This window comes from Salmo salar, chromosome 16 (assembly GCF_965601325.2).
Source record: "Salmo salar chromosome 16, fSalSal1, whole genome shotgun sequence".
Classification (NCBI taxonomy): Eukaryota; Metazoa; Chordata; class Actinopteri; order Salmoniformes; family Salmonidae; genus Salmo; species Salmo salar.
Genome location: NC_138306.1, coordinates 49,957,590 through 49,978,921, shown reverse-complemented (window position 1 = coordinate 49,978,921; position 21,332 = coordinate 49,957,590). Strand labels below are relative to the sequence as shown.

The window sequence follows — 21,332 nt, the reverse complement described above, 5'->3', positions numbered from 1 at the left end:
CTAATTAGGGTTTAATATTGCTGTTGTCATAGATAATTAGAACAACATGCACATGCTTAAACCAGAAAACAGACACACACACACACACACACACAAATACGTTTTGTTATTCTATTCTTATAGTGATCTAAAATTAATTTCCATTCGAAATCCTATTTTCCCAAACCCCTAACCTGTAACCCTAACTCCTAACCCACCTCTTATCCTAATTCCAACCCTAATTGTAACCCTAACCTAAATCTAACCCCTAAACTTAAAATAACATTTGTCCTCATGAAGACGTGTCCCCACAAGGGAGAATTGTCCATGTTTTACTATCATTGTGAGGATTTTAGGTCCACCACAAGGATAGAAGAACCAACCCACACACACTTCCGTTCGTGTGCGTAATGGGGCGGCTTTTATATTGTACACCCTTTTAAAAAGGTTGGAGCACAAAGCAATCCTTTTTCTGATCATTTTAATCTACGATTTGTGTGAGAAAAAAAGGCATATGGCATAATTTTCTTCGTGCGTTACAGGAACAAGAAAATAAATCCATCAGTCATTATGCGCCAATTCCTCTTATCTTGACAGAGCGCGACGGGTCCCTTGTCACGTTCTGGTTAATAAAGACACGCCTACAGAACAGCACTGGCTTGTGGGTCTTGCTGTTTGCTGCAGTTCACTATCAGTTAAACAAGCCTGCAAAGTCTCCTCGGAAACACCATTTCCCATGCTTCATCGCTCGGTTCAAAGCAAGTACACACCCCCCGGACCTTTAGAGAAGTGTCTGCCTGCACGGCTGTCAACTTGTGATAGTATTTCTCCGTTTTTGCTAGATGTCTACCAACTTGTACATTTTACACGGAGACGACAGCTAGATCATTTACTACTCATGGCTACCATCGTTCTTTATTCCATAAACAGAACGGCGCAAACCACCGTGAGACAATGTTTGATTCCTTATTCAAAGGGAGCTTCCAGAGTGGACTCGCACCTTTCTGTCTTCCTTAAAACTTCAGTCCGCAGGTTAACTTCGCTTCCGAGAGTGATATGGGTTCCCAAAGCTACTGGGCGAACCAGGAGAGGCGCAGTGCTGGTAGCTGGAGCAGCGGCGGCAGTGGCGGGGTTTGTGGCCAGCGCTACTCACTTTCAGCGAGCTGAAATGGCGTCAGTGATCCCCAAAACCGAGGAGGACACGGAGATAGCGGAGAAATGCAAGACATTCATGTCTCCGCCGTGTACCGACGTCAAAGTTCTGCAGCAGAGGAAAGAAGAGATGTGCACGAGGATGGAGATGCTGATCATGGAGACGCAGGCGGAGTTCTGCAGAGCGCTCGAGGAGGTGGACGGCGGCAAGTTCAAAGTGGACCGATGGGAACGGAAAGAAGGCAAGTATCTCCCGGTTGGCACGTGCCAATGTGCGCCCATGGATAGACTAGTCAGTCAACCTCTACCTAAATCCGGTGTATAATCTTACATAGGCCGATCTGGCAACTACCGATCTGGCAACTATCAACCCTGGCACATTCACAATGACACAAGCAAAACATAGACGTGTTCAATGAATGTACAAAAACTAATCCGAAGGTTGTCCACCCTGTCCTTAGTCCAGATGGGTCTAGTAACCAGCCACACTGTCTTATTCTGAACCCATGCCAGTATTGGTATGGCAATATAGCAAAGTGATTTTGGTTTTGGGCCTTTCTTTAGTGTAACATAGTCTGCCTGTCTGTTTCAGTCTCTGTTTGTCCATGCCTGTCTGTTTCCGTCTGTCTGTTCGTCCATGCCTGTCTGTTTCCGTCTGTCTGTTCGTCCATGCCTGTCTGTTTCCGTCTGTCTGTTCGTCCATGCCTGTCTGTTTCAGTCTCTGTTTGTCCATGCCTGTCTGTTTCCGTCTGTCTGTTCGTCCATGCCTGTCTGTTTCCGTCTGTCTGTTCGTCCATGCCTGTCTGTTTCCGTCTGTCTGTTCGTCCATGCCTGTCTGTTTCCGTCTGTCTGTTCGTCCATGCCTGTCTGTTTCAGTCTCTGTTTGTCCATGCCTGTCTGTTTCAGTCTCTGTTTGTCCATGCCTGTCTGTTTCCGTCTGTCTGTTCGTCCATGCCTGTCTGTTTCCGTCTGTCTGTTCGTCCATGCCTGTCTGTTTCCGTCTGTCTGTTCGTCCATGCCTGTCTGTTTCCGTCTGTCTGTTCGTCCATGCCTGTCTGTTTCAGTCTCTGTTCGTCCATGCCTGTCTGTTTCCGTCTGTCTGTTCGTCCATGCCTGTCTGTTTCCGTCTGTCTGTTCGTCCATGCCTGTCTGTTTCCGTCTGTCTGTTCGTCCATGCCTGTCTGTTTCAGTCTCTGTTCGTCCATGCCTGTCTGTTTCCGTCTGTCTGTTCGTCCATGCCTGTCTGTTTCCGTCTGTCTGTTCGTCCATGCCTGTCTGTTTCAGTCTCTGTTCGTCCATGCCTGTCTGTTTCCGTCTGTCTGTTCGTCCATGCCTGTCTGTTTCCGTCTGTCTGTTCGTCCATGCCTGTCTGTTTCCGTCTGTCTGTTCGTCCATGCCTGTCTGTTTCCGTCTGTCTGTTCGTCCATGCCTGTCTGTTTCAGTCTGGCTGTTCGTCCATGCCTGTCTGTTTCCGTCTGTCTGTTCGTCCATGCCTGTCTGTTTCCGTCTGTCTGTTCGTCCATGCCTGTCTGTTTCCGTCTGTCTGTTCGTCCATGCCTGTCTGTTTCAGTCTCTGTTCGTCCATGCCTGTCTGTTTCCGTCTGTCTGTTCGTCCATGCCTGTCTGTTTCCGTCTGTCTGTTCGTCCATGCCTGTCTGTTTCCGTCTGTCTGTTCGTCCATGCCTGTCTGTTTCCGTCTGTCTGTTCGTCCATGCCTGTCTGTTTCCGTCTGTCTGTTCGTCCATGCCTGTCTGTTTCCGTCTGTCTGTTCGTCCATGCCTGTCTGTTTCCGTCTCTGTTCGTCCATTGGTCAATCCGTCTGTCTGTCTTTCAGGTGGCGGGGGAATCAGCTGTGTGTTGCAGGATGGGAAGGTGTTTGAGAAGGCAGGGGTCAACGTGTCCGTGGTGTTTGGGAACCTGACCGAGGAGGCCGCCAAGCAGATGCGCAGCAGAGGGAAGGTCCTCAAAGGAAAAGATGGTAAAGCCCTCAGAGTTCATATCAACCTCATAAACTACAGCAGAACTTTCTGTTGTCTTGCAGTACAGTGTGTCACCTCATGGTATGTGGTTCACCCAAGACCAGAGATGGCCGTTCTGATAACAGAATGTGTTAAAGGAATCAGGATTGGAACCTTGAGTCGGACTATGGTTGAGATGAATTGTATTTAATTGTATTGTTTTGTCCTCTCCCAGGCAAGCTGCCGTTCTGTGCCATGGGCGTGAGCTCCGTCATCCACCCCACGAACCCCCACATTCCCACAGTGCACTTCAACTACAGATACTTTGAGATAGAAGAAGGAGACGGTGAGGCTGTGACCTATGATCTCATACCATTCAATAGTCAGAGCTGACATAATGAATGATCACTCTTGTCTCTTTCTTTCTTTTCTCCCCCCCCCCCCCCAGGTACTAAACAGTGGTGGTTTGGTGGGGGTACAGACCTGACTCCTACCTATGTCAATAAGGAGGATGGTGCTCACTTTCACAACAGTCTGAAGGAGGCCTGTGACAAACATCACCCTCAGTACTACCCCGACTTCAAGAAGTGGTACGACACGTATCTGTGACAATGTGAAAAAAGTGTGTGTGTGTGTGTGTGGTGTGTGTGTGTGTGTGTGTGTGTGTGTGTGTGTGTGTGTGTGTGACTACACTGGGTGGGTCTCTACTGTTCAGCAGTGATAAGAAGACCGTTTGTTCAGTGGTATCTAGATAGAAAATGACATTGTGAGTGAGTGTGGGTACTGTTCATCTTTGTGTGTCAGTGTTGTGTGGCTTCCTATAGGCTCTTTGCGTTTTAAACATTCATTCATTCAGTTTTCCCCAGGTTTACATTATCTTGAACTTCTCTCAAGTCAAACATACAGTAGTTGTATTTTTAAATAACTTTTGGTTGCATTTTCATTTAGTGTAATAACATTATTTTAACCTAATAACTACCTCTGTGTCTAGAGTCATTGAATCTAGTAGCTCTACATTTCTACCATGTTTTCAGCCCGAGGTCGATGCCCGCAAGGAAATCTCATTAGCATAATACAAAAATCCGTCCGTTTAAACTAGAGATATCTGGGGTTTTTTTGCATTGGATGCATTTCAATCCACCGCCTCCGCCGATGTAACACTATGACAGATGACAGCGCTAGAGTGGTGTTTGTCAGACCATGAGACATCCCGAAAATCAGTCTTCTCACAAAATCGTCTAACATCCGAACGGTTTGGCCTACAAAACTATTACGACGTCTCTATGGAAAGACGAGACTTTCACGACCTTTGCTCTACGACCTCCACAAGTGTCAGGAGACTCGTCTAAATTCGGTACAGCCGGTCTGTCGACTTCTGTCTGAACCGTTTTTGGCTACACACTAATATGAACCGTTTGGGCTACACCCCTCTTTACAAAGGTTAGAGTCTCAAGGACATATACACTACCGTTGAAAAGTTTGGGGTCACTTAGGAATGTCCTTGTTTTTGAAAGAAAAGCACTTTTTTTTTTGTCCATTAAAATAACATCAAATTGATCAGAAATACAGTGTAGACATTGTTAATGTTGTAAATGACTATTGTAGCTGGAATATGGAATATCTACATAGGCGTACAGAGGCCCATTATCAGCAACCATCACTCCTGTTCCAATAGCACGTTGTGTTAGCTAATCCAAGTTTATCATTTTAAAAGGCTGATTGATCATTAGACAACCCTTTTGCAATTATGCTAGCACAGCTGGAAACTGTTGTTCTGATTAAAGAAGTAATAAAACCGGCCTCCTTTAGACTAGTTGAGTATCTGGAGCATCAGCATTTGTGGGTTCGATTACAGGCTCAAAATGGCCAGAAACAGACTTTCTTCTGAAACTCGTCAGTCTATTCCTGTTTTGAGAAATGAAGGTTATTCCATGCGAGAAATTGCCAAGAATCTGAAGATCTCATACAACGCTGTGTACTACTCCCTTCACAGAACAGCGCAAACTGGCAGAATAGAAAGAGGAGTGGGAGGCCCCGGTGCACAACTGAGCAAGAGGACAAGTACATTAGCGTGTCTAGTTTGCGAAACAGACGCCTCACAAGTCCTCAACTGGCAGCTCATTAAATAGTACCCACAAAACACTAGTCTCAATGTCAACAGTGAAGAGGTGACTCCTGGATGCTGGCCTTCTAGGCAGAGTTACAAAGAAAAAGCCATATCTCAGACTGACCAATAAAAATAAAAGATTAAGATGGGCAAAAGAACACAGACACTGGACAGATGAACTCTGCCTAGAAGGCCAGCATCCCGGAGTCACCTCTTCACTGTTGACGTTGAGACTGGTGTTTTGTGGGTACTATTTAATGAAGCTAACAGTACATGTCGGTTGTTTTCCTCTCGGACACCCACAGGCCTCACAAGACTCATCTGAAGGTCCCCCGGTACCAGTTGAAAACATGTATGGAAGTATATATGGAGACAGTTTAATGCCAAAAATATGGGGTTAAATGCATGTAAAAAAAGTTTTTTCCTCTGAAATATATGAGAGACACATCAGAACATACTTCCTTTTTTACATGTTCTGGGGACTCTCCATGTAGTGAATATGTTATTCAATGTTGTATGGGCTAATAGCAGTATGACCAAAAATAAATGTTCTTCAAATGTTTGTTTTTTTAATATATATTTTGGATCCTTCAAGGGGTCTTAAAATTCTAAATCAAATAGCTAAATGATCCTTGGTATGACCTCCTTAAAACTGTTCCATATAGTTTAGTAGAACCCCCCACCACCACCACTCGCCGGCTTAGACGGGGCTTAGACTCTGATGGGTTAAATATCTGTAGAAGTACTGCACTGTACCAGTTGTTATGCAATTTTGCAGGGACTGTAAATCTTAACATGGGAAACACTTTATTTAAAGCCTGCTGAATCTAAGTTCTAAAGCAGTATACCTGCAGGCAGGTATAAGTAGTGCTACCAAAACAAGCTTAGTTCATTCAAAACACTCCTCCTGCTGTGCTGCCCTGTAGGTGTGACCGGTACTTCTACATCCCCCATCGTGGCGAGACGCGGGGCATCGGTGGCATCTTCTTTGACGACCTGGACTCTCCCAGCCAGGAAGAGGCGTTCAGCTTCGTTAGGAGCTGTGCCCAGACCGTGGTGCCCTGTTACCTGCCCATCGTCCAGAAACACCTCAATGATCCCTTCAGCCCAGAGGAGAAGGACTGGCAGCAGGTGCGGAGAGGAAGGTGGGTACAGATGTGCCATTTAATAAATACATATAGTGTGTGAATTCTCACAATCATGCCTGTCTTCTGTCTGTAACTTGTGCGTGTGTGTTTTCAGGTATGTGGAGTTTAACCTGGTGTATGACAGAGGGGTGAAGTTTGGACTGGCCACGCCAGGCTCCAGGATCGAGAGCATCCTCATGTCCCTGCCCCTCACAGCCAAGTGAGTTCTGTGGCATCACACGGTCGTGCTGCTGCTAGCGCTGAGTGTATATCACTGGTGATTGGGTACTGGGCTGGTGAGGACTGTGGGTGTGCTACTGTCTACAGGAATGTATGTGTGTTGTTGAACAGACATGAGAATAGGGATCACATCAGCTTCGTGATCATCCTTCCCTGGTTAATAGTCATAGGTTCAGAGAGGGAAATGCTAGTGTCAGTCAATCTACCAATCAATCTTCCAATCATATAATCCATTTCTTTATTGTTCCAATTGGGAAACGTAGTGTACCGCAGCCAGGGTAAGAAACGACGTTAAAACAATAACCATAAAACAGATGAATTTGAAAGGAAATGAGAGCTGGCTTCCCGTTGAGTCAAGGAGACGGTACTCAGTATGTCCGTGTGGTATGTCCGTGTGGTACTCAGTATGTCCGTGTGGTATGTCCGTGTGGTACTCAGTATGTCCGTGTGGTATGTCCGTGTGGTACTCAGTATGTCCGTGTGGTACTCAGTATGTCCGTGTGGTACTCAGTATGTCCGTGTGGTACGTCCGTGTGGTATGTCCGTGTGGTACTCAGTATGTCCGTGTGGTATGTCCGTGTGGTATGTCCGTGTGGTATGTCCGTGTGGTACTCAGTATGTCCGTGTGGTATGTCCGTGTGGTACTCAGTATGTTCGTGTGGTATGTCCGTGCGGTACTCAGTATGTCCGTGCGGTACTCAGTATGTCCGTGTGGTATGTCCGTGCGGTACTCAGTATGTCCGTGTTGTACTCAGTATGTCCGTGTGGTGCGTCCTATTGTACCAGAGACAGGCCTGTGGAGTCAACTCATTCAGCTTGGCGCATGGCATTTCTATCTGCAGTAGCCCCAGGTCTCATTCATGCTGACGGTATTCTCTCTCCCCAGGTGGGAGTACATGCATGGCATTTCTATCTGCAGTAGCCCCAGGTCTCTCATTCATGCTGACGGTATTCTCTCTCCCCAGGTGGGAGTACATGCATGAGCCTCCTAAAGGCACCCTGGAGGCCGATATGCTGGACGTGTTACGAAACCCCAAGGAGTGGGTCTGACACGGACGTTACCATGGCGATAACATCCTGACTCAACCTGGTGATGACTGGAACAGGTGTCCGTCCCCTTTCAACTGCAGATCGTTGCTTTTTCTCATTGGTCAACTCAACTGCAAACTCATCACTGACACTATTAGCTAGTGTTACTGGAAAAGGCACACTCGCTCTTATTGCTTTTACACTTTGTTTTAATAATGTCTGTGTCTGATAAGCCTTGTTACCACTGCCTGAATTGCTACATCATGGATGTCTTTTCCTTTTTGGATCGATTGCTTCATCTGTCTCTCAGTGCCCTCTGGTTGTGTTCACCAGGCAGTCTAGGCACCAAACAGATGTGGGGGGGAAAGGAAAAACCCTTATTCTCATTTTCAGTTTCAAACTGTTTTCTTCCGTCTGTTCGTGCTGAATGTGTACAAGAAGAGAAAGTGGATCTGAACCCCTCGGTGTGTGTGGGCTACGCCGTTGATGTAAAACATCATTAAAGATGTTTTTATATCCTATCTGTCATCCACCAACAGAATTTAATAATACAAGTTCTATGAGAAAGTGCATCGTCAAGATTGGAGCTTGTGATCTTCTGTTCTCTAACCCAGGATCGAGTCTGGTGAGCCAGAAAGGGGAGGGCACCAGGATTGTTTGGTTACATACTTAAAGAAGCTAGTTGGGCAGCCCGTTTAAAAAAAAAACTACACAAATTGGTCTTTTGACCAATCAGAATTTTTTTTTTAAATTGTCACGTGCCGAATACAACCTTACAGTGAAATGCTGAATACAACAGGTGTAGACCTTACAGTGAAATGCTGAATACAAGCCCAGCTCTGAAAAAGAGCTGATGTGACGTGATTGGTCCAAAGACCCATTAGTGGAAAAAAATATAATAATTGGGCTGCCTGTGTAAACACAGCCATGTTAGACCCAGGGGTGTATTCACACGGAAGCAAACAGGTGGTGCAATGGTCAGGTCTATTTAGGCATGGTTAATGAATCACTACATATATAGTTACGATTGTTTAAACAGCTTTTTTAAATAGCAGAGATGAATGTCCACAGGATGATCAAGATGGAACTCGCTTCATGCTTTTGTTTAAAACTAGGAAAGGGTTGGAGACATTTGGAGGCACTTACAGAACATGGCTCCACATGTTTGAAAGTATTTTATTACAAATTAATTCAAGCTCAGTACATATCCAAAGGTTTACCATATATTTGCTTAAGGCATTGTAAAAACAGGATTTCAAAAGGTAACAGTACAATAATAGGTCATGTCCAGAAACTCATGTCTTCTACCACATACATATAGACACTTAAAAGATCTGAAATGATTGGACAGATATAAGCAAAATAGGCTTGGTGGAATAGTTGTTATCAGAGGGAAAGGTGGAACTATCACCATATTGCTTTAGCACAGGGCTGGGCAACTGACCCTTTTGAAGGCCATCAGATCAGTAATATAATGATAGGAACTGTCAGGGTTTCAACTTACTACTGTTGAGAGTTACAATAGAAAACACAAAGTGCAATTTCCAAATGTGGTTGTGCATCAGCCGTTTCTCTTACGTCTAGTCACTGATAGTCGTTCAATTAGCTCATGTCAGCTAAACATTTTTACATAGCTGGCCACTAAAACAAGCAATCTAAACTTTTTATTATGGTAAAATTATAAGCCGGGGGCCCCTATTGATTTTGTTAATCTCAATCAGATATTAACTGCAAAAAAATTCTCTCCACCCTATGGCAAAATGTGCAGAATTGCAGGAAATTTACTGTTAAACAGCAATTTTTCCTCTCTGCCCCATGGCAAAATGAGTAGAATTGTATGAAATTAAGTAAACTTATCTGCTGTCAAGGTGGGGGGGATGTGGGTATGCAGTCCCTCATGAGTTTTTTTTTGTAGCCCCCACCACCATCAAAGTTGCCCATCCCTGCTTTAACCATCAAATCCTCTCAGATCTCAGTGTTTAGGGAAGGGTTCTCCAACCCTGTTCCTGGAGAGCTACCCTCCTGTAGGTTCTCACTCCAACCCTGTTCCTGAAGAGCTACCTTCCTGTAGGTTCTCACTCCAACCCTGTTCCTGAAGAGCTACCTTCCTGTAGGTTTTCACTCCAACCCTGTTCCTGAAGAGCTACCTTCCTGTAGGGTTTCTCTCCAACACTGTTCCTGGAGAGCTACCTTCCTGTAGGTTTTCTTTCCAACACTGTTCCTGGAGAGCTACCATCCTGTAGGTTTTCTCCAACCATGTTCCTGAAGAGCTACCTTCCTGTAGGGTTTCTCTCCAACACTGTTCCTGGAGAGCTACCTTCCTGTAGGGTTTCTCCAACCATGTTCCTGGAGAGCTACCTTCCTGTAGGGTTTCTCTCCAACACTGTTCCTGAAGAGCTACCTTCCTGTAGGGTTTCTCTCCAACACTGTTCCTGAAGAGCTACCTTCCTGTAGGGTTTCTCTCCAACCCTGTTCCTGAAGAGCTACCTTCCTGTAGGTTCTCACTCCAACCATGTTCCTGGAGAGCTACCTTCCTGTAGGGTTTCTCTCCAACACTGTTCCTGAAGAGCTACCTTCCTGTAGGGTTTCTCTCCAACACTGTTCCTGAAGAGCTACCTTCCTGTAGGGTTTCTCTCCAACCCTGTTCCTGAAGAGCTACCGTCCTGTAGGTTTTCAGTCCAACACACCTGATTCTAATAATTAGCTGGTTGATGAGCTGAATCAGGTTAGTTACAACTGGGGTTGGAGTGAACCTACAGGAGGGTAGCTCTCCAGGAACAGGGTTGGAGAGAGAACATACAGGAGGGTAGCTCTCCAGGAACAGGATTGGAGAGAGAACATACAGGAGGGTAGCTCTCCAGGAACAGGATTGGAGTGAAAACATACAGGAGGGTAGCTCTCCAGGAACAGGATTGGAGAGAGAACATACAGGAGGGTAGCTCTCCAGGAACAGGATTGGAGAGAGAACATACAGGAGGGTAGCTCTCCAGGAACAGGATTGGAGAGAGAACATACAGGAGGGTAGCTCTCCAGGAACAGGATTGGAGATCCCTGGTTTAAGGGGTAAGGGCCATTTCTGGATAGGGCCATAAACCCAAGCAAAATGGCTACCTCAACCAGCACATCCCAATCACAGGTCATATAGCATAGGGACAAGTGCTGCATTTCCACAGGTCAGTCCTCTCATACATCTCCGGTGTACAGATTACACAGGCCCCGTGCACACTCAAGTCCTACAACTGATGTATAACACATTTGGCACAATGGTTGTGATGCAACGCAAAAACATCTACAAAAATAATCACACAAGCGTTGTTGAGAAACTGCACAATTACTGTGTAAATATTATTGTGCAGACAAAGGCCGTACTTCAATCCGTAGAACGCTGTCGACAATACGCCTTCTAAAGGCAATGTTCCCTGCGTTCGCTGAGATCCCATTAACAGGAAACGTTGCAATGTCGGCACAATCGGGAATTACTGTTAAAATGTCAACGCACTTTGACGCGGATAAGATTGAACCCCGGTCAAACTCTACATTGTCTCAAGAAATAAGTGTTTACAGGGCCATTTGTCATATTACATGTATCAATATCACTTATAATAATGAATATTACGCAGATATTTAGTGTTAAGGATGTCTGCATTTAGTCCCCCAGCTGCATAATTAGCATATAAAATATACAGTTGACCAATAGCTGATCATATTATTGGTGAGTAGTGCTGAGTAGAACCAAACCAACTGTGTCCTAGTATTCATTATCAAACGGCTCAGTTTGATCCTCAACACCAGTGCCTTCTGTCACACACCTCATGTTATTCACACTGTTATTATCAATATAGTCAGTGTTATCCACAGTAAAAGAAAAATGCGCTCTCACACACACACTGTGCGTAGTGACATTTAATACTGTTTGTAGCCCAAAGAGAGAGAATGGGTAATTGTCTGTAGCTTCCTGTCCCATGTTCCCTCGCAGGTCACGCCTGCGCTGCATGCCAGCACAGCTCCCATAATGTCACACGGAGACTCTATGCCCTATTTAGTGCACTATTACCCATGTGGACTAGTCAAAATTAGTGCACTACATAGGGAATAGGGTACCATTTGGGATGCAGCCGTAGGGAATGTGGTCTGAGAATATTGACTGTCCCTGACTAATTCATATGACGCTGGGATAGACCCATCCAAGTCTACGTGTACAAAGCCATTACTGGCTAACCAAAATGTATGGCAAAAATGACTACTTTTTTTATTTTACTTTTTATTCACTCCCCGAACATTCAAAACAACTACCGGTGTGTGTGTATATATATTATGTATGTATGTATATTATATATATATATATATATAATATATATATATATATAGTGAATTGTAACATTTTTTTTTGCCATATATAAAAAAGGAAATATATATATATATATATATATATATATATATATATATATATATATATATATATATTTCCTTTTTTAGAAGTATGGAAATCAGAACCGTTTTCTTTTTTTACTTTACACCCTACAATGCACCATTCATCAAGCCTCAAACCTCCAGGATAGTCATAACATCACTGATGTATGGTTAAATAACTGTACATTTGGGTATATCAAAATCAAACATTTGGTATCATCATCACCATCACTCCACCCCTATCCAATGGTCAGTGCAAGCATCAGCGTTATTGCATCCAACACCTCTGAGTTAGTGTAGTAACATAACAGTTAGAGGGAGGTGAGACGGAGGGTGAGACAGGGCAGGAGGATCTAAGCTCATGTGTCAAACTTATTCCACTGAGGTTTTCCCTCCCTTGGACCTGATTGATAAATGAAGGTCATTGATTAGTTAGTACCTCCCCTCAGCTGGTTTAGGTCTGAATTGAGAGGGGAAAAAACACCGCAGCAGACAGACGACCCTCCATGGAATGAGTTTGACACCCCTGATCTAGCTGGATGGGGGCCAGAGAGGGAGAAGGGTCAGTTGAGACGGGGCATGGAGGGGGGGGGGTCACTTCACTTCCCATGGCCAATGATGTCCTCATACGGCGGAGGCTCTGTCTCTATGTGCACATCTGTGTGGCCGACCACCTCCTCGTAGGATGGGGGTGGATCTCCTCTGCCTCCCCTCGCCGACGTGACCTCCGAGCCCGGGTCGGCAGGGCTGCTGTTGACGCTGAGCTGGTCCATGGAGACCAACGATAAGGTGGGGTCCCGGTGGGAGTGGCCCAGGGCGGGGTTGCGTTCCGAGCGCTTGCGGGAGTGGCAGCGCCACACAGTGATGGCCACGCCGGAGATCAGGAGCACCAGGAGCAAGGGGAGGATCAGGTAAAGGGAGTGGACTCTGCCCTCCAACTGCTGCCCGCCACTGCTCTCCCGCACATACTCCTCCCAGAACTGTTGCTGCAGCCAATCAGAGAGATACACCTTCAGAATTATCCGCTTAGAATAAACTCAAGGGGCATTGAGTTATATGTTAAAGAATATAACAAAGAAATGAGCGTGAATGTAACAAATAATCAAGATTTCACTGTAATATGGAATGTTCTAGAAATGCCATTTCCATCTGCAACGTTCTGAATGTCACGCTCCAGAAAACACACACACACACACACACACACACACAGCTGTCCGTATGTGTGTGATGCACTACATCCCTTTGCGTGACTGACTGTGCCTTCCCACCCTGACAATAGATCTTGTAATGATCCTCTCCCTACTGAGCAGCTCTCTCTCTTTCTCAAGGAGTCAGCTGCTCTTCTTGCTGACTATCACCCCTTCCTGAAAAACAGGAACATTCCACTGGCCAGCACACTGGAGTAGGACTACAAGTGTTTTTGTTAGAGTGAGAATGTGTGTCTCTCAATGAGGGAGCAAGAGCAAAACAAAGAGAATTGTGTGTGTTGCATACAGGGTTGGGGTCAATTCCATTTCAATTTAGAAAGTCAACAAGGAAGTCAAACATTCAAATTGTCCTTAATGCTTAGCATTTACTTCCTGAATTGAAATGGAATTCACCCCAACCCTGGTTGCGTGCGTCTCACTCACAGTTTTCTCATCGTTCTCAAAGGCCTCCCTGGCTTCCTCGTATGTGCAGATCTCCTCTCTGCACTCTCTCTGGATGTTGCCCTGACGGATCTCCTCTAGCAGGTAGCCGTTGTCCCTGCGCAGACGCCTCAGCACTGTGTTGGCGAGGTCCGACGGCAAGAACACTGTCAGAGAGAGAGAGAAAACATGAAGGGAGGGAAAGAGAAGGGAGAAAAAGAAAGGAAGATCAGAGAGGCAGAGAGAGAGAGAGAGAGAGACAGACAGATGGAGACAGACGGAGAGGGGGATAGAGAGAGAGAGGGATGGAGGTGGAGAGGGAGACGGAGAGAAGCAGGAATAGAGAGGGAGCGAGAGAGATGGGTAGAGAGAGAGGGAGGGATAGAGGGACAGAGAGGGGAGGGATAGAGAGAAATATATAGGAGAGAGGGATAGAGAGAGAAAAAGAGAGGGAGGGATAGAGAGAGATATAGGAGAGGGGGATAGAGAGAGAGGGAGGGATAGGGAGGGATAGAGAGAGAGGGAGGGATAGAGAGAGGGAGGGATAGAGAGTGAGAGGGACAGAGAGAGGGAGGGATAGAGAGAGAAAGAGGGAGGGACAGAGGAGGGAGAGAGGATAGAGAGAGCGAGAGAGAGAGAGATAGCGAGAGGCATGGATTTAATTTAACTAGCCAAGTCAGTTAAGAACAAATTCTTATTTACAATGACGGCCTCCACCGGCCAAACCCGGACGATGCTAGGCCAATTGTGCGCCGCCTTATGGGACTCCCAATCACGGCCCTTTGTGATACAGTCTGGATTCGAACCAGGGTGTCTGTAGTGATGCCTCTAGTATTGAGATACAGTGTCTTAGAACACTGTGCCACTCGGGATAGAGAGAGGCAAAGAGAAAAAGAGGCAGAGGTTGATACAAAGAAAGTAGAAAAAGAGGGAAATGCCTACTAACTACATTTCTGTATAAAACAAAAGCTTCTTTGATTAGAAGGGCCAACCATGGCCAGCATAAGAGAAACTAGCTCTTGGAATCAAGACAGGCGGACAGAGCAGCCCTCTGTTTAGCTGATCTGGGATCAGACCAGAGGCTGTGGACAGGAACCATATTGTGTTTAAACGCCCCAGGAATGCCAGATTAGACTCACTGTATTTTCCTGGGTCAACCATGTTATGGAGTTTAAACAAGGCCCTTCCCTGCAGGTAGATTAGTAGGCCGAGGGGATAGCCTACAACTTACCACTCCCCATGATTGCTTCTGGTCTGTTTGGGATGGGTGACAGTGTCTGTTGATAGAAAAACATTCACCAAAAACAGTTACCAACTTTAATGAGCAGAAACGGGTCAACAGCTGAGTCATACAACAAGTGGTTCAGATATTTACAGAATTATACATATCCAAACTAGAAAGTAGGCCATCATTTCCACTGGGTGTTCAGGACACTTTTCCCACAGAGCGTCAATGTTCACTATTATTCCCACTGAAGTGCTGCCCTGACAACCGCCCAATGGAAATGACCGTCACAAGCAGTGTGCTGTGAATTTCAGACATCCGTGGCTAAAAACCGACTGACCCAAAGCTAACCAGGGTGACAGGAATGTTACTGCCATGACCGAAATAGCCTAAAAGACCAACACAAATGTAATAAACACAGCGCCGTACGCGCCAGCTCTGTCTCCTGGAAAGCCGCACAGGATGTGAATTGTTCAAGCGTTTTATTTTTGAAGAATTAAAACATAAGTTATAGTGACTGCTATATCAAATACATGATGTAATCTTTGGCGATATTATTATTATTATAGCTGCCTATATGTGTCATGGATAACATCTGAGATTGACGCTTGTCTTGCTAACGGTTAACGGTTAACGGTTCGCTTGCTGACAAGCGGATGATTTGTATCCAACCAATCTCCGGGTCTGCTTTACTACATTGTAACAAGCGACTCCTATCATTCCAATGAGGAGATATTTCCGCGGGCCGCTTCAAGAACACACGAAATATTCAAGGTATTTATTTGTCAAATGAAAATGTTAAAGAATTGAACTTTATTTACCTATTTTCCTTTAGGAATGCGCTCTGGACTCCAGTATCGCCTCGACCCCATTATATTGCTACGCACGCGCAAAAGCCCGTTCAAAAGCTATTTTCTTGTTCCAGTTTAAAGGGACAGTCAACAGGAATTTTAGTCACAGAGAACTCGCATCATACCAAGTGACTGACATCAAATCCCTTCTATGTGCTATTTCTACACAATCATTATTAGTTTTACATTATGAATTACTATCCAACTGGGAGTGAGTGTGCAGCAAGAATGAAATAGTCCGGAAACTACTCTCGGTTCATGGAGCTTTGTAGACCACCCTGTGCTATGCACCAGGAAATGTTGCATGTCAAACTTGATTTATGGGGTTCCCATGGTCTTGCGGCATTGACTCCTGAGTGAACAGCAGTCAGTGCATGGACTTTGGTCTTTAGGTTCTGCACTGCTCTACCATAGTCTAGGCACTAAGCATTTTAGAAACAAAATGTGTGCTGCACTGTGCACTGAAATGACATATCAACTAAATGATCTCTTGAATAACATAAAAAGATAGCACTATACAGTATACTTTAATTGTTGGTCTCAGTAGCATCAGACTATCAATCAATCTATAAACCTAAAGTGATGACAATATTCTAGTATCCTATATCACAAACACCATTGGCCAACACATTTACTGTAGATTGACTGTACATCTCTGGTGCAATAGTTTAGATGTCAGACTGACAGAACCAAGGTTGTGGGTTTCCATCCCATTCAGGGCAGGCTATCCCCTGAACTCGCAGCACTGGTGTCAGAAGTAGGACGCCACTTCCCTGAGACCATTGGCGGTGTACCCAGGAGGCACGTGAGGAGCTAGAAACAGTGATGAATGCCGAGCCAGGCACATTTCCCAGAGGACGGAGGTAGTGTAGCTGTAGCGGCCTTCGTAACCCTAAAACACCAACCAAGTTAGTAGGACTATAACCCCAGCTCATCAAGAGGTTAGGATCTTTAGGTATACATGGCCTAGATGGTGCACTGATTCACAGAAGATTGTGGATTTGGCCTTACTGAGCTCTTATAGTAGGCATTCTGCTGATATCCTTCCTTACGATAAGTAGTCTGTACTTGAGAAATGTGAAGTTTGTGTGATTGTTAATGGGACAATTGATGGCTAAAACCATCAAACTAGTATCAGTAGGTTAAAGGATCATGAAAATAAAAAAATAACTGTTGTGCACATTAATGTTATAATCTTAGCATTCTATTTATCTTTATCGCATCAATTCAGGCAATTTATCGCGATATGGATTTTTTTATATCGCCTAGCTCTAGCCTAACCCCAAACAATGTGTCTGTGTGTGGGTGTGTGTGGGTGTGGATGTGTGTGTGTGTGTGTGTGTGTGTGTGTGTGTGTGTGTGTGTGTGTGTGTGTGTGTGTGTGTGTGTGTTGTGTGTGTGTGTGTGTGTGTGGGGGTGGGTGTGTGTGGGTGTGCGTGTGTGTGGGGGTGGGTGGGTGTGTGTGGATGTGTGTGTGTGTGGGTGTGGGTGTGTGGGTGGGTGGGTGGGTGGGTGTGGGTGGGTGTGCGTGCCATAGGCTAAATGCGTGTGAGTGTGTGTGCATTTATTTGTGTGCGTTCATGCACGCCTGTATGTGTGTGTGTGTGCATCTGTATGCTAGGACTTTAGGACGAGTGTGTCTCGTGGCAAGGCCTTTTTACATCATCTCTGATGATTACACATCAGGGGCGGCAGGTAGCCTAGTGGTTAGAGCATTGGGCCAGGAACCGAAAGGTTGCCAGATCAAATCCCCGAGCTGCCAAGGTAAAAATCTGAACAAGGTAGTTAACCCACTGGCCGTCATTGTAAATAAGAATTTGTTCTTAACTGACTTGCCTAGTTAAATAAAACATAGTAATCAGGATCCTCACAGGGGAATAGCAAGGTACTGAGTGGCTCATCACACACAAACCCCTTAATCCTAAAAAAAAACTGTCCCTTGTGGGGACTTCTGTTCGCAACAAGGATAGTAAAACCAAACACACACACATTAATTCAAGAAAGAACAAACACATGATTGTTTGTTGTTGAAATGACATTTTTTCCCCAGTGGGATGCATGATCCATACCATATCTAACCACGTGGATCATCTCCCGTCTGTACCTCTGGTGCAATTCTAATGCCTTGGGGAATTGTTTTTAGGTGAACAAAAGGTTCCAACCAAGACAACAGAGGTGGAAGGTCGACCCTACGACAAAGAGGATTTTATGTCCCTATATTTTGGTCATTGCCAGATAATAGGTTTTCAACCACACTATCAAAGATGAAGCAGAAGTGTGTAAATTGAACTGACGTCTGTGCCCCAGACCCAGCGCCAGGACAAAGTGACTAAGGGGGCAGTTGAAATTGGCGAGGAGGAAACATTTTTTTTTTGGGGGGGGGGGGGTTCTTGCATCTGAATGTTATTGAGTTTTCCTTATACCAGGCTATACCACAATAAACATAAAGTTTTAATGCAAAGACTCCGAGATCATTGAGTGCTTTTGAAATCTCTTCTGCGCTGTAGCAGCACAATGGACAGCACCCTACAGCTTGGCTGTTTTGGTCATATAGGCTACAAGATAGATAGGGCAATTCACCTATTACAAACAGCCAAGCTGTCTTACCAAAATAATGCAAAATAATACAAACTAAATGCTGAAAGTAGTAGCCTAGTTATTCATGCACGCAAACAAAAATACTGAATAGCAGTTTGGCTTAGAATACCGGCATAACTGCGAATGAATGAGAACAGAACAAACCAGCGGTACCAAGTAGTAGGCGAGTAAACAAAATATCCGATCGATAAAGGCATGACACAATCTATATTTAGGCCAGTTACAGTAACAGTAAACCAACCCAGTAAACAAAAGGCAAATGGAGATCAAAATAAACTCAACATAGCCTACAGTCCACAGCCTACAGCCTACAGCCTACAGTCTACCACAGTGAGATGTATCCTACAGTCTACCACAGTGAGATGTATCCTACAGTCTACAGCCTACAGCCTATAGTCCACAGCCTACAGCCTACAGTCTACCACAGTGAGATGTATCCTACAGTCTACCACAGTGAGATGTATCCTACAGTCTACAGCCTACAGCCTACAGTCCACAGCCTACAGCCTACAGTCTACCACAGTGAGATGTATCCTACAGTCTACCACAGTGAGATGTATCCTACAGTCTACAGCCTACAGCCTATAGTCCACAGCCTACAGCCTACAGCCTACAGTCTACCACAGTGAGATGTATCCTACAGTCTACCACAGTGAGATGTATCCTACAGTCTACAGCCTACAGTCCACAGCCTACAGCCTACAGCCCACAGCCTACAGCCCACAGCCTACAGCCTACAGCCTACAGTCCACAGCCTACAGCCCACAGCCTACAGCCCACAGCCTACAGCGTACAGCCTACAGTCTACAGCCTACAGCCTACAGCCTACAGCCTACGCCACCACGTGAGATGTAGCCTACAGCCTACAGCCTACCACAGTGAGATTTAGCCTACAGCCTACAGCCTACCACAGTGAGATGTAGCCAACAGCCTACAGCCAACAGCCTACAGCCTACCACAGTGAGATGTAGCCTACAGCCTACAGCCTACCACAGTGAGATGTAGCCTACAGTCTACCACAGTGAGATGTAGCCTACAGTCTACCACAGTGAGATGTATCCTACGGCCTACCACAGTGAGATGTAGCCTACAGCCTACCACAGTGAGATGTAGCCTACAGCCTACAGCCTACTACAATGATATGTAGCCTACAGCCTACCACAGTGAGATGTAGCCTACAGCCTACAGCCTACCACAGTGAGATGTAGCCTACAGTCTACCACAGTGAGATGTAGCCTACAGTCTACCACAGTGAGATGTATCCTACAGCCTACCACAGTGAGATGTAGCCTACAGCCTACCACAGTGAGATGTAGCCTACAGCCTACAGCCTACTACAATGATATGTAGCCTACAGCCTACCACAGTGAGATGTAGCCTACAGCCTACAGCCTACCACAGTGAGATGTAGCCTACAGTCTACCACAGTGAGATGTAGCCTACAGCCTACAGCCTACCACAGTGAGATGTATGCCTACAGCCTACCACAGTGAGATGTAGCCTACAGTCTACTACAATGAGATGTAGCCTACAGCCTACGCACAGTGAGATGTAGCCTACAGCTCTCCACCACAGTGAGATGTAGCCTACAGTCTACCACAGTGAGATGTAGCCTACAGTCTACTACAGTGAGATGTAGCCTACAGCCTACAGCCAACCACAGTGAGATGTAGCCTACAGCCTACAGCCCACCACAGTGAGATGTAGCCTACAGCCTACAGCCAACCACAGTGAGATGTAGCCTACAGCCTCGTCACCACAGTGAGATGTAGCCTACAGCCTACAGCCTACCACAGTGAGATGTAGCCTACAGCCTACAGCCTACCACAGTGAGATGTAGCCTACAGCCTACAGCCTACCACAGTGAGATGTAGCCTACAGCCTACAGCCTACCACAGTGAGATGTAGCCTACAGCCTACAGTCTACTACAATGAGATGTAGCCTACAGCCTACAGCCTACCACAGTGAGATGTAGCCTACAGCCTACAGTCTACTACAGTGAGATGTAGCCTACAGCCTACAGTCTACTACAATGAGATGTAGCCTACAGCCTACCACAGTGAGATGTAGCCTACAGCCTACAGTCTACCACAGTGAGATGTAGCCTACAGCCTACAGCCTACCACAGTGAGATGTAGCCTACAGCCTACCACAGTGAGATGTAGCCTACAGCCTACAGTCTACAGCCTACAGTCTACCACAGTGAGACTGTAGCCTACAGTCTACCACAGTGAGATGTAGCCTACAGCCTACCACAGTGAGATGTAGCCTACAGTCTACCGCAGTGAGATGTATCCTAAAGCCTACAGTCTACCACAGGAGATGTAGCCTACAGTCTACCACAGTGAGATGTAGCCTACAGTCTACCACAGTGAGATGTAGCCTACAGTCTACCACAGTGAGATGCAGCCTACAACCTACTACAGTGAGATGTAGCCTACAGCCTACCACAGTGAGATGTAGTCTACAGCCTACCACAGTGAGATGTAGCCTACAGTCTACCACAGTGAGATGTAGCCTACAGCCTACCACAGTGAGATGTAGCCTACAGCCTACCACAGTGAGATGTAGCCTACAGCCTACCACAGTGAGATGCAGCCTACAGCCTACCACAGTGAGATGTAGCCTACAGTCTACCACAGTGAGATGTAGCCTACAGCCTACCACAGTGAGATGTAGCCTACAGCCTACAGCCTACCACAGTGAGATGTAGCCTACAGCCTACAGCCTACCACAGTGAGATGTAGCCTACAGCCTACAGCCTACTACAATGAGATGTAGCCTACAGCCTACAGCCTACCACAGTGAGATGTAGCCTACAGCCTACAGTCTACTACAATGAGATGTAGCCTACAGCCTACAGTCTACTACAATGAGATGTAGCCTACAGCCTACCACAGTGAGATGTAGCCTACAGCCTACAGTCTACCACAGTGAGATGTAGCCTACAGCCTACAGCCTACCACAGTGAGATGTAGCCTACAGCCTACCACAGTGAGATGTAGCCTACAGCCTACCACAGTGAGA

At 45.8% G+C, this 21,332-nt stretch overlaps 2 protein-coding genes across 2 annotated transcripts; one reads left to right on the top strand and one right to left on the bottom strand.

The window, feature by feature from the left end:
• The first annotated feature begins 747 nt into the window (after window positions 1-747).
• Window positions 748-8,113, top strand: cpox (coproporphyrinogen oxidase). Its single transcript, XM_014149484.3, has 7 exons — window positions 748-1,373; window positions 2,966-3,109; window positions 3,325-3,435; window positions 3,538-3,679; window positions 6,123-6,341; window positions 6,439-6,543; window positions 7,529-8,113. Exons 1-7 carry the CDS (start codon window positions 878-880, stop codon window positions 7,611-7,613), a joined length of 1,302 nt encoding a protein of 433 aa, XP_014004959.1. The 5' UTR covers window positions 748-877; the 3' UTR covers window positions 7,614-8,113.
• Window positions 8,114-12,040: 3,927 nt separating this feature from the next.
• Window positions 12,041-15,922, bottom strand: LOC106573997 (transmembrane gamma-carboxyglutamic acid protein 1). Its single transcript, XM_014149486.3, has 4 exons — window positions 15,677-15,922; window positions 14,862-14,907; window positions 13,634-13,797; window positions 12,041-12,988 (listed from the first exon to the last, which is right to left on the bottom strand). Exons 2-4 carry the CDS (start codon window positions 14,869-14,871, stop codon window positions 12,602-12,604), a joined length of 561 nt encoding a protein of 186 aa, XP_014004961.1. The 5' UTR covers window positions 14,872-14,907; window positions 15,677-15,922; the 3' UTR covers window positions 12,041-12,601.
• Between the last annotated feature and the right edge of the window lie 5,410 nt (window positions 15,923-21,332).